Below are 13,001 nucleotides of genomic sequence, written 5' to 3' on the forward strand. Positions count from 1 at the left end.
AGAGCTACATAGAATTGGAAAAGCCACTACTACAGATCTGTCAACACCTTAAAATGCCCACACATTTATTATTCGTTCCCTTAGCACTTATATTTTCAGCGTATCATCACATCTATCATCTCCACTCCACCACCCACCCACTACATTCCTACAAAGAAAGTAAGGCAGGCATTAGTTACATATTCAATCATAAACTGAGGCCCAGGTAAAAAACCAGCTATAAATTTGTCAAAGGCACACAACAAAATTGAACCAGAACTGAGAATGCTTACTTGACTCCATATCTACTTTGTTATTATATCACCCAGTTCAATTTCCTTAAGATTCCACTTGGTATAAAGAATATACCATAGTTAGAAAAATAAAACTAAACATCTGGTCCATGTTACCTAACTCCCATGTGGTGTTTCACTAGCTCTCTGGTTTGAGTAACCACAAACAAACCTAATTCATATAGATGATACTCACTGATCTGTTCTTCTTGGGTTATTGGCTCCTCATCATCTGGAAGGTAGCGTTTATCAATGGCCTCTTTAATCTGGTTATTGGCTCCTTTAGGATCTAAATCCATAGCCCAAGAGAAATTCATCAGGGCGAGGTGCGTCTGACCTAACTTCTTGTAAACCTAAAAATAAACAGCAGCACTACATTTTTCATTAAGTTGTGAGCTTCAACTATAAAATCCTAAGCACTTAAAAATTAAAGCAGGCTCCTGATCTATGTGCTATTAAACCCATTCTGAGGAGTAGGACATTCTCATCCTCTTGAAGAACTCATACCAAATATATTCAGATATTTTTAGAATTCCCTGTCTCTACTGAGTTTCTAATGAAATCACACTCTGAATGGAACAATGACATTGGAAAGAAATGGACTATAAACTGCTTAATTAGCGTTCATTTACCACTGGTTTTAAATGGAATTATTTCAGCTCTCAATATCTATCCACCATTTCCAGTTACGTTAACCAATTGGCATCTGGGAGCCCGGTCTCTATTGAATTTAATTTTTTTCTTTTGGTACATAATTTACAGATCATTGGAAGCAAAGGCTTTCCATGAGATAGTCTCAAGTTATGAACTCATTACACTGCCCTTTGGCTGCAAGTACTAATATACTTCCGAAGCCATATTAGGGTTAGGAGTATGGGGTGTGTGTTCTTGCCCCTTCATCCCCTTCATTAGGATATCATCTTAAATGTTAAAACTAAATCCATTCTTTATTCCCAGAGCATTTCATTTAAAGCTCTCATTGCATTTGCTCCATAGATGTTGCACAGTAAATATTACACATTTATTCTTCAAAAGTTAATATCTGTTTTGAAAGCCACATTTAGGATCATGGCCCCAATCTTTACCTTTCCTATTAAGAAGTACACGAGGGATTCTTTGGGAACAATTTGTTTCAATTCTTCAAGTTCTTGTAAAGCAGACTGAAAAAAAAAAAAAACAACAAAGAAAAACAGTAGCAAACTTTTACAAAATGTTGACTAAGCAAGTGTTTTTATTTTATTTCCCAAGTCATCTTCACTAAAGCTTACTAGATCTTTTTTTGTTGTTTTTTTAAAGCATTTTATTTATTAGTTTAAAGTATACAATTGGTTAGACAAAGCTTATTAGATCTTAATATACTTCCCTATCTCCATTGATTCTTCTTGTGAAAATGCATAAAAAAGACTATAATAGAAACTAAGAAATGACAGAAATTCACCAGAGTATACTAAAAACACACATTCAGATGGTGACAATCTTGCTTTTGTCACCATTTTATTTAAAATAACAATACTTCATCAAAGTGTTAGTTTTTTGAAAACTACCATTGCAGAACAAAAGAAGTCCAAAGTTCTGATAATAGATCCCCCTGCATTACACTAAGCTTTGAATACCATTTTAACTAATGATGAAGAGCCTCAAATTTAACTCTCTGAATTGAATTAAAACTGTTTAGAAATCTTTTGACCATTGCTACAAGGTTGGGGAGATTGAGAGGACAGGAGAATTAAATTTGTATTTAAAGGAATGATATAATGATTTTAAAAAAAAGTGGTTCCCCATATGAGAAATTGTCTACTTTTCACCCAGCCAATGGCCAAAAATAAAAATAATTTAAAGTTAAAGTTACCATGAGTGAGAGGAATCAAATATTCTCATCACTGAGGGTGGAAATGTAAACTGATGCAAACTGTGAGGACTTAGCATTATGGAACACCAGATCTGTAGGTGCTCAATTGTATCCTAAAAAACAAAGAAATCCCAAAAGCAAGATGCAAAAAAATATGTACAGTACTATTTTGTGACAAAACAAATATACCACACACATACAAATACAGTTATGTGGGTATTTGCACAAATTTTCTAAATATATTTGTGGGCATATACATAATTTTTACCTTTTTTTCTGGTAGAAATCAATACATATATGCTCCTAAACAAGATAAAAATAGTTTACCTTTGGGGAGAGGATAATTGAAGGGAGGGGGGGTAACCCTTCTATTTTGGTAGCTTTCTCTACTTTTTGAGTTTTCTAACATGATAATACTTTATTTCCCATAATGTCCACAGAGGTTATCTACTTTTTTTCTTCTCTATACTTCTTTGAAGTAAAACGAATTTTGATGTAAGTTAGGATTAAAAAAAAAAGATAAATGCTAAATATCTATTAACAAGGGTATTTTGTGAAAAAAGCAAGTTGCATAAACGCATGTGTAGTTGTATTAATTGCTGTCATAACAAATTACCATAAATTTGATGGCTTAAAATAAAACATCTTTTATCACAGTTCTATGGGTTATAAGTCTGACAGGAGTTTCACTGGGCTAAAATCAAGATGTTGGCATGGCTGCCTTCCTTTCTGGAGGGAATCTGTTTCCCTGCCTTTCTTTGCATCCACAGGCTGCCCACATTCCTTGACCTGTTGCTTCCTTCCTCCATTTTCAAAGGCAGCAAAGACAGGCTGAGTCTTCCTCATGCTCGTTCTGACTAGGGCTAGAAAAGATCCTCCAATTTTAAGGATTTATGTGATTAGGTTGGATGCATCTAAATAATCCAAGATATTCTTCCCTACTCAAGGTCCATATTCTTAATCACATCTGCAGTCGTTTTTGCTATGTAAGGTAACATATACACAGGTATCCAGGATTAGGGGATGGACATCTTTGAGGGGCCATTATTCTGTCTACCACAATAGTATAAGCCTACATTGTTACAACCAATCAAAAAATATACAATAATAAGAAAAAGACCTGGAGATTATGTTCTGAGCTGTTAATACTGCTTCTCCCTGGAGGATAAGCTTATGAGGCATATTCAACATTGTATTTTTTATATTTACATATTATTTGGAATATTTCTGTAATAAGCACATTACTTTCATTAAAAAACCCACAAAGATATAAACAATAAAGCAGTGATCAAAGATAGTTGGCTAGTAAAGGTTATCAGAGGATTATGGAGTATAGATGATGTAAGGGAATTTCTTCACTGATTGACATAAGATTTTGGTTTTATTTTTCTAAAAAGGGTATAGAGAATAAGGAACCAATCTTATTTCACAGTTTGAATTTTACACATTTTCCCCTCCCTTTAACCTAAAGTCAAATGTAATTTCTTGGCTTTTGTAAATTTTTTATTGGCATTATCTAAAATAAAAGATTTATTTAAAATCTTTTTGTGGGATGTAGTGTGAAAATAGTTGGGTGATAGATTCACGGGGATTCATTATCACAGTGATATTTGAAATTTTCTGTAAAAAAAAAAAAAAAGAGGAATAAAAAAGAAGAGTGAAGGCAACACACACACTTTCACGGGCAGTGTATTTGTTTAAAATGCTGTCTTTTACCAAAGCATATGTAGCGGGGTTGGGTACGTCTTTACTACTTCACTCTATCCCTAACTGCTGGCAACTCAGGAGACAAACTCCAAGGACTGTGAGACTGAATATGTCTGAGAATCATACCTGCACATCAGGAAATGAAAGGTTTATTAAACATCAAAAATTCATTAAGCAGATGTTCTTTTTTCCTTCTATAGTGTTAAATGTTATAAAATATACATGAAATGGAGTATTAACATGAAAGATCTGCGGTCATGGATATTAGTTACTCAAGACCATTCAGTTAAACCTGTCAAACATTACGAATGAGGGCTGACAAAGCCTATATCACAATGAAGAAGCTTGAGATTAATTTTAATACTGCAAAGCAGCAGTTCTCACACTTTTTGGTCTCTGGACCTCTTTATACTCTTAAAGCTTACTGACTAACCCAAAGAGCTTTCATTAATGTGTCTTATAGCTATCGATACTTACCGTATCAGAAATTTAAAATTTTCATTTATCATTATTAATTTAAAGGTAACGATAATAAACCCATTACATATTGACAGATAATATTTTTAATGAAAAATAACGATTATTCATAACAATAAGTGAGCGAGAAGAGTGGCGCTGCTTAATGTTTTTGCAAATTTTAATAGAAGACAGCTGGACTCTCTTCTATGCCTCTGTTATGACATCACATCATGTAGCTTTTGGATAATTCCACTGTACATTCATGAGAGAATGAGAGTGAAAAAAGTAAATAACATTAAAATATTATTATGAAAATAGTTTAACCTTGTGGACTTCTTGAAAGGATTTTTGGGGACCACTAGAAGTTCCCACACCATCTTTAAGAACCACTGCTATCAAGAAATCTTAATCAGGATGATGAACCCCAATCATCCACTGCTACATCACACATGGTACAGGATGGATGTGTTTTCTTTCTGTGAGTGCATGTTGTAATTGTTATCAAGGTTTTATGCATCTATCATGCCCCCCGATCACGGAGAAATAATGTCTAGCATTGTATTAGAGTTCTCATGTTTGCCCTAAAAGACTTATGACTTACATAATAACAATACAATACATTAAACAGGGTGATGTTTAGCAATGTTTTTTTTGCCACACAATTTGATTTTCATTTTGGAGCCAAGACATTTCAGAAGCAATCTAACTTTTCTTTATGGCTCTTTTTATTTTAATATAGGTATATTGGATATATCTATATCCAATTCATGCATAAAAGTAGGCCTTATAATTTAGCCAAACCCAACACTGGTATTCAAAAATGGCTATAACCCTACAGCTTGGACAATGGGTCAGATCGGAATTTTGGTTTTATGAAGTAAGTATAGGGATGATTTATATAGCATAGCTGGTAAATGTGTTGGCATTAAAATGGCTTTAAGAATAATAAATTGAATAAATTCCTTCAGTTGAAGAACCTGACCACATACCTAAAGAAGTACAATGAAGCAAAAAACGTGAAAACAAATGAATTACAATTGTAGTACCTTAAAAAGTAAGTTGAAAGTTAAAAAGTGTTTATTAGGTTTAAAAGAAGCTGCATTAAAAGGACAAAAACAATAGGACTAGCCATCTACTTCTTCAGAAAGAAAAATAATGATTAGAAGAATTACTGAATAAATAACAAAAAATAATAATTATATATTTGATTCATTTATATATCTTTAGTGATCTTGAAAAAGTTAAAAACTTATCACTGGTTTTGTACTTTTCAATTTTCAGCCAATTTCAGTGTGTCCTAGAAAAATAGATTTCTAGAGCAAGAGTCTGCTAAATACTAAAATGAATTACTTGGCCCAAGATTTCTGTGCTTTTAAATTCTGGAATTTGTTGTTGTTGTTAAGTTTTTACTCCTTTTAGTGAGAAGAGTCAGAATGTATTAAAAAAGTAACCTGAATTTCAAAGCAAAAACTTTGTATTCATGGTTTATGATTGAGTAAATAACAAAAACTCCATGTCACTTTATGCCTCTTCTATTTCTCAATTTTCCTGATCTTCTTTCCTCAATATCTTTTTTCATGCTATAGTTCCATAATTTGCAAAATAGTGAGAGAAATATATCAGACTAGACTATCTCCTTGTTTTAAGCTCACATAACTCACCATACTTTTCCTTTATCTACTCAACATGTATTATTTTTGTGATGATTTGTTTGTTTTCCTTATAGAAGGGGACTAGATGGTAAGTCAATGGCAGGGAATAAGGATGCTTTGCTTGCAAAAGCAACAAATTTTCCTAGTACCTGACATATAATAGGTACTCAATAAATATTCGCTGAATAATGCACACACATTCATATGTCACTTGTTCATGTATTTTAGTCCTAAGATGATGGTTTAGGTCTTACCTTTAAAATAACTCCCTGATGAAAAAACTGCCTATGTACAAAATCTTTATAAGAGGTAACCACATTTTCCTAAATATCAACACACCCATCCTTCCTATGAGTATTTCATGAATGAAATCACAAAGACAATGAAATTGATAGCTTTTGAAAATGGGGGAAATGAACCGAGATAAAAATTAAAGTATAAATAACTTTTGGTTTATTAAAAAAGGGGCAAAATTTAAGCAATACAGTGCTGCAGACCATTAAAATATACATCTTACCTTATATTTTTCATTTGCAAATAAAACTGAGGCTCTGTGAAATTTGCATAGAGGGTTCTTGGGATCAATAACGATGGCTTTGTTTAGGGTATCCAAAGCCTTCTCAGATTTTTTCAGTGCATGCTGAACCTGTGAGAAATGAAGATCCTATTAATGTTTCCTTTTGATATTTATGAAGAAAGGTGAGAACCAAATAATGTGACTCAAAATGAATATAAACATAAAACTACTAGAGATAAGGTTCTATGGTCTCACTGATTGTCCACTGGGTTAAGTGGATTTAATAATTCATCATTAAACTATTAATAGATTATCTCTAAACTCTTTCTACTCTAGTTTAACCGCTTCACTTTAAAAATGAGAATACTAAATTCAGAGATGTTATATAACTTGCTCTGGGATCAGAACCTAGTTCCTCTCATGCCCAATTCGCCATTAAGTATCCAAAATGATAATCACGATTCTATCTTTAGAGAAGACATTTGGTTACCTTTAAGTCTAAAAGACAAGAAAAACCTTGGTTTTTCCTTCACGAAGAAAATCTGTACTATTTAGCTAGACAATACTCACATTTCAACAAGTCTATTAAGGTTCTCTAAGTATTAGGCTTCTCAAAACTGTTCAAAAAACCCCTAAAAGATTTGGCTCTAAACCTTACTAACCTTATTTCATTCAGAACAATTACACTTTTACCTATTTTAGAAATTTATTACAAAAATAATTCTTCTGTTTTACATATTTGAAAACCATTGATATGTAATACTAGGAAGTAAATCATTTATTTTAAATAACTTAAAATAAAGTGGAGTGAATGGAGTGGCTGTGTAACTTTAACAATATCACTGTAACAGGAATGTGAGAGTAGGTACTGCCAACATCTGGTTGCCATATCCATCTATGCAATGATCTTTGCAGAAGGGTATTATTATATGTGGCCAAATATTCTGCCCATAAGATTGAAATATGAAATAACAGTTCCCCAACAGAGAAAAATATACTCTCTTACCTGAAAACTTCTTCTAATAAACCACTTAAAGTGTTAAAATGATATCTTCCATAATAACTTTAGAAAAAAGCCTACTTTAAAAAACCTCCAACTTTACTCAACGGTATCATGAGATACTTAAGTTTGATTTTCTAATCTTAAGTGATGAAAAAAAATTCTAAATCGAGATATTTTCTCTACATATTTTGTATAATATCTAACTATAAATGAAGTTACCATTTCAATTTTTAAGAAAAGTATAAAGAACTAGAATTATTCCCCCAAAATGAATAGTGAAATTCCAAATAACATAATTTTCTGATATGGTATGCCCATTCCCACAAAACCAAACTTGCTAAGAGAAAGACAGAGGGGCGGGGGAGGGAAAAATGGAGGAGAGAGGTATGAGAGGGCAAGAACAAAAAGAGAAACTAATAAATGAGATTTAGAAAAACAAACATAACTTTCTTCCTATCAAAGTATAACTTATTATCAGATAGATATATTTTAAAAACATAAACATAAAATTGGCGTCTACACTGCCTTATAAGAATTTTAATTAGTTTTGGCCTGTATCACTCAGAAGCTAAAACACATGAAATCATTTACCTTAAAATATTAATTACTTCATTTAGGAGCTAAATATTAACATGTAAAAGTGCTTTAAAAAATATTAAGTATCTCATGTGAGTCTTATAACAACCTTATGAGGTAGGCAAGGTGGTATTACTTGTCATTCATAAAACAGAAGCTTAGAGAAACTCAGTTACTTGCATAAGAGATGACAGTTCTCCAGTGATTTCTCTTTATGACAAGAAAAAAGGTGATATTTCTGGCTGCAAAAGAATTCATATTGTTTCAAGAATAACAACAATATCAAAAAAGCTCTAATTCTTGTTACAGCAATTAAGTCGATAACAAACACATTTCAAAAAGGAGATTACTTGAACCATGTTTACAAAACTACTTACTACTCCAATGTGGCAAAGTAAAACTGAACTTTGAGGGTTGATATCAAGTGCTTTCTGGAAATGCATTTCTGCAAGGCTGAATTTTTCTTGCTTGTAATAAATCATTCCTAAACCATACCTGAAAGTATAAAAGTATAACTTTAGAGATATAACTGCAGTGGCTAATTTATTTCAACTAATAAAATAATGTGTGTGGAATCTGGCATTTTAATAAACCAGTATAAAAACAGAAAAACCATCAAAGAATTTTAGACAAGGCACTTTTACAATTCCGAACAATAAATTAAATCAAACAATCAATCAGATAAATCTATAACAACGTGGGAAAAAAGAAACAACATCCTTAAACCCACCACCACAATCTAGATTTAATATGTAATGTTTACTTAGTCGTCATTATGTGCGTGCCAAAAACTTTGTTGAATTCTTTCTGTATGTAAATTATCTCATTTAATCCTAGGAGAAACCAAGGTGATACTGTTATCATACAGAACCAAGGTACTGTTATCATTAAGGAAATTGAGGCTTAGAGAAGTTAAATTAACCTGCCCAAAGATTATATGGCTAATAAGGATTCTAACCAGATCCTTCCTTTATGATTATAAAGCCCCGAACTCCTAACAATGCTATTTCCATATTCTTTGTTTAAATGCATATATATATTTTATATTATAATTATAATATGCATAGTGTCTTGTTTTTCTTCTCCTTTCCTATAAACTTAACAATTTATAGACTTTGAAATTATGAATTTATATTGCAATATAGACATACATTTAAAAAATAAGTCTTATTAAGAACTGAATTCCTAAAATATTACAGAGAACTTTTACATTTATGTGAAGAGAAGGTAGTGTTGGCAAGGCTTGGCTGTTTAATATATCAGAAGCTAGCACTTATCAGGCCATGCTACTTAGAAATGAGATAAAATCCATTAAAAATATGTACATAAAAATATTTTAGTAATTAGCGCTTTAGATTTAGTGAGAAACAGAATGATAAAATTCAACTGCTATAAAGCTTAAATCAAAAGATTAAAAACACATGTCTGACATAACAACTACCATAGAGAGTTATGATACCAGAACATCCCTTCTTGGTATGTTAACTATTAAGTCAGTCAAGAAAATGCCAGAAAATGTCAGCAGTAAACATAGGGTTGAGGCAGAGATAAGAACAAACTTTTTCATGTCTTCCTCGTTTGATAACAATATGAGCCAGGCAGTAACTTCCTTTTTGGCTACTTGTGCACAAGTACAAAAAAGTAAAATAGAAACATAACTTAAAAAACTGCAAAACCTGAGTTCTTAATAAACTTAAATAACTAGAACTAGTACTTAATAAACTAGAAGAATACTGCCAAGGAGCAACAACTAGTGACTACTTTTCACTGTTTATTTTCTATTACCCTATAGGTGAAGTATACTATTCCTCTCCCCTTTCTCAACTACCTTCTATCCTAATCACCATTTTAGTGTTCTAAGAAAAAGTAACAACTCAAAGTAACAAAACCAATTATTTGCAAAAGTATGGTAGGAGAAAAGGTTGACATTGAGTATAAGGATCTGGTATTCTATAATCATCAGTTCATTTAAGTTTGTTAAAAGTATAAATTTCACATAAAAACACTTTGGTCAGAAGTTATCAACCAGTACGTACCACTCTTAAGTATTAATAATCAAATTCATGACAACGCAATATCTAACAAAAAAATTACTGAGTATCAGCCCCAATAATAAGATACTGTCTTTACACTTCATGAGCACTTACCATGCATTATAATGTCTAGGATTGACTCTGATAGCATTTCGAAAACAAGCTAAAGCTTTGTCTAATTCTTCAGTTAATACAAACTCGTGCCCTAATAGAGTATAGGCATAAGCATAATTTGGATCAACCTGGATAGCTCTCTGGAAGAATTTAATTGCAATATCATGTTCCCGTTGCAAACTGAAACAGTTCCCTGCAGCACACCAGGCCTTAAAAAAATGGAAACAAAAACCAAACACACAATTATTATTTTATTTTTTTCTAATAAAACCAAATGTATGGCTAAAATCAAGATTCAGATCTCAGAATGGAAAGACAAAAACTTAAAGAGTTTTAATAGATATAGTCAACCATTATTCACAGATTCCATCTTTGCAAAATTGTTTACTTGCTAAAATTTATTTGTAAAACCCACATCGTTACTTGCAGTGCTTTAGTGGTCATTGGTAGACGCAAAATATGAGTTGCCTCATAGGCGCATTCTCAGTTGAGTTGTCAAAAAGGTAACTCTCTGCGTCCTTGTTTCAGCAGGTCAGGTGACCAGAAAGTAAACTGTAGGGGGCAGTGCAGTGGCATGCAAGAAGCTCAGGTTCTGGGGCCACATGGACAGTTTGAATCTCAACTCTGGTAACTGTTTGCAGGGTGGCCTCAGGCAAGCCACCTTACCACTCTGAACCTCATTTTCTCTCCTGTAAAATGTTTTTTAGGGTTTAAGATTATAATCTGTGTGAGGTAAGGGTGTGTGTGTTTCCTCTAGGAGCAATGGTTCAGTATTTGCTAATTCTGTGTTCATAGAGACTACAGAACATAACTATGAAGAATAAGAATTGACTGTTTTAAATTCTAAGCTTAAATATGTTACAAAAGTACCATTAAATATTCTTGAGATGCACTGAAATACATTTCTTACAGGACTGCAGCATGTAAATGAATTGTGCCTATGTCTTAAAATGACAATTAAAATTACTATTTCAATGTAAAATTAGCACTTTTCAATCTATGTAATTTTTGCTTAATGAACTCTTGGTGATAACAGCAATTTTAACACAGTCATATCTTGATTAATCTTGAATGAAACATCTGCTCTGTGAATTTTCTGTTTGTGAATCTGAACCATCTATTTTAGGGCTCTTTCTTCTCCGAGTCCTGCCTCTGGAGAAGGGTGTGGGTGATGCTAAATGGTGTTTGAATTATTTGGTTCATCTCCATTTGGTAATGATGATCAAAAGATAGCTATATAAGCAAACTGTTTCAGTTACATACTTCTGGTGAATTTTTATCCATATCTGTTAAGTCTTTTGAAAGAACTGAAAGAGCAACGTCCTTTTGAAGATGCCAAAGTGTTGTAGAGTAGATCTCCATGCCTTCAACTCTGTAATTCTCAATTCTTCTAACCTCTGAGAATATTCTTTCAGCCTGAAATACAAAAACTCGTAAGAGGAAAACAAGTTGATACAATTCACATATATACAGGGACAGTACTGGGCACTCTTCTTATAGGACCTAAATGCTGCCTTGTTTTATGGTGTTTATGTGAATGAGTAGTCACAAAACTGAGGCAAATCGAGCAACCTTCCGTGGTAGGTCAAATACTGATGCTATCAAATCTACACTTAACCTAGTTTTTATACACAAGTCATAGTAGAAACATGAATTCTGAAAAGAAAATTTAAGTTTCCACCGAAAAGAAAAAAAAAAAAAAAAAAAAATCTTTTCAAAGTTATTTAAAAAGGTCAATCACCTTACTCTCAAAAAACACATTTCCAAATTTTAACGATGGTTTTACAGACTAACTCTCTCAAGAAAGGTGAGAGAAGAATGTCTTCTGTAACACAAAACCTATTTTTGTACTGACTTTTATTAAGAAGTTGTGTTGAAAACTTTAGGGGAAAAACAGGTTCAGTTGACCACCAATCCTGTGGCTCGCTAAGCACCTGGCCAGGCACTGTGGCCCCTACCTAGTAATTCCTTCTTCCTTCGCAGCACTCTCTTGATTTAGGGCCCCTCCTCTTCTATCAGACCAAATTATTTCCTCACCACACTCACAGCCCTCAGATCTGTGCTTTTCTCCCCCTGAAGTCTGAGACTTTGGGTTATAAAAAATGAATTAGTTCCCTAGCTTATCAACTCAGTAAGTTCAAAATTCTGAACGTCAAGTTCAGAATTAAGGAATACTCTAGTCTGCTCTTAATGAAATGAAGATGACAGAAAAAAAGGAAATACTATTTATAAAACTAGAAACTTAATTCTAAGAAACCATATACTATCTAGGATAGCTTAATGATTCGTAACTTCCCTGAAATCTCTTAAAAGTTATACAGATAAGTTTTTCAAATAGGCATTTTTCAAATAGGCATTGGTTACCATTAGCCAAATACAGGTTTTGGAAGCTTTTTGGTTTCAATTTTTCAGAATCTATTGCTTTCTCTGAAATGACTGTGGCATAGACAAGAAGGAAAAAAACCTTCGTAAAATTAAGTTGAAATAAAGGCTTTCTTTAGTTAAATATCTGCTCTATAATTAGGAGAAACAACAAAATTCACATATTTTATAGTGCCTGTGAAACAACAGGTTAGAAATAATTTTAAAAAGGGCTTGTCAAACACTTTTTTTTATTCTTTTTTTTTCTGGCTTTATTGAAATATAATAGACAATTAGTTGCTCGTATTTACATTGTACAATTCAATGGGCTTTTTTTTCAGTTATAGTTGGTATACAATAATATATTAGTTTCAGTTGTACAGCATAGTGATTAGAGATCTATATAACTTACAAAGTGATCACCCCACTAAATCTAGTACTCCTCCTCCCCCTTACAT

General features: G+C 32.6%; 1 protein-coding gene across 9 annotated transcripts in view; it reads right to left on the reverse strand.

Annotated features, from left to right (window-relative positions):
* CDC27 (cell division cycle 27) overlaps positions 1-13,001 on the reverse strand; it is a 59,256-nt gene that overhangs the window by 3,630 nt on the left and 42,625 nt on the right. For 8 of the 9 annotated variants that reach the window (XM_025045572.1, XM_025045576.1, XM_015588026.2 and 5 more), the window contains 6 exons: positions 11,446-11,598; positions 10,183-10,391; positions 8,413-8,530; positions 6,457-6,585; positions 1,358-1,432; positions 469-625 (listed from right to left, as the gene is read on the reverse strand). In XM_025045572.1, the coding sequence (XP_024901340.1) occupies positions 469-625; positions 1,358-1,432; positions 6,457-6,585; positions 8,413-8,530; positions 10,183-10,391; positions 11,446-11,598 (841 nt within the window). Of the gene's footprint in view, positions 1-468; positions 626-1,357; positions 1,433-6,456; positions 6,586-8,412; positions 8,531-10,182; positions 10,392-11,445; positions 11,599-13,001 lie in introns of those variants that run through there. The other variant, XM_025045577.1, reaches the window with a different exon arrangement.

The sequence above is a fragment of the Pteropus alecto genome, unplaced genomic scaffold, assembly GCF_000325575.1.
Source record: "Pteropus alecto unplaced genomic scaffold, ASM32557v1 scaffold313, whole genome shotgun sequence".
Classification (NCBI taxonomy): Eukaryota; Metazoa; Chordata; class Mammalia; order Chiroptera; family Pteropodidae; genus Pteropus; species Pteropus alecto.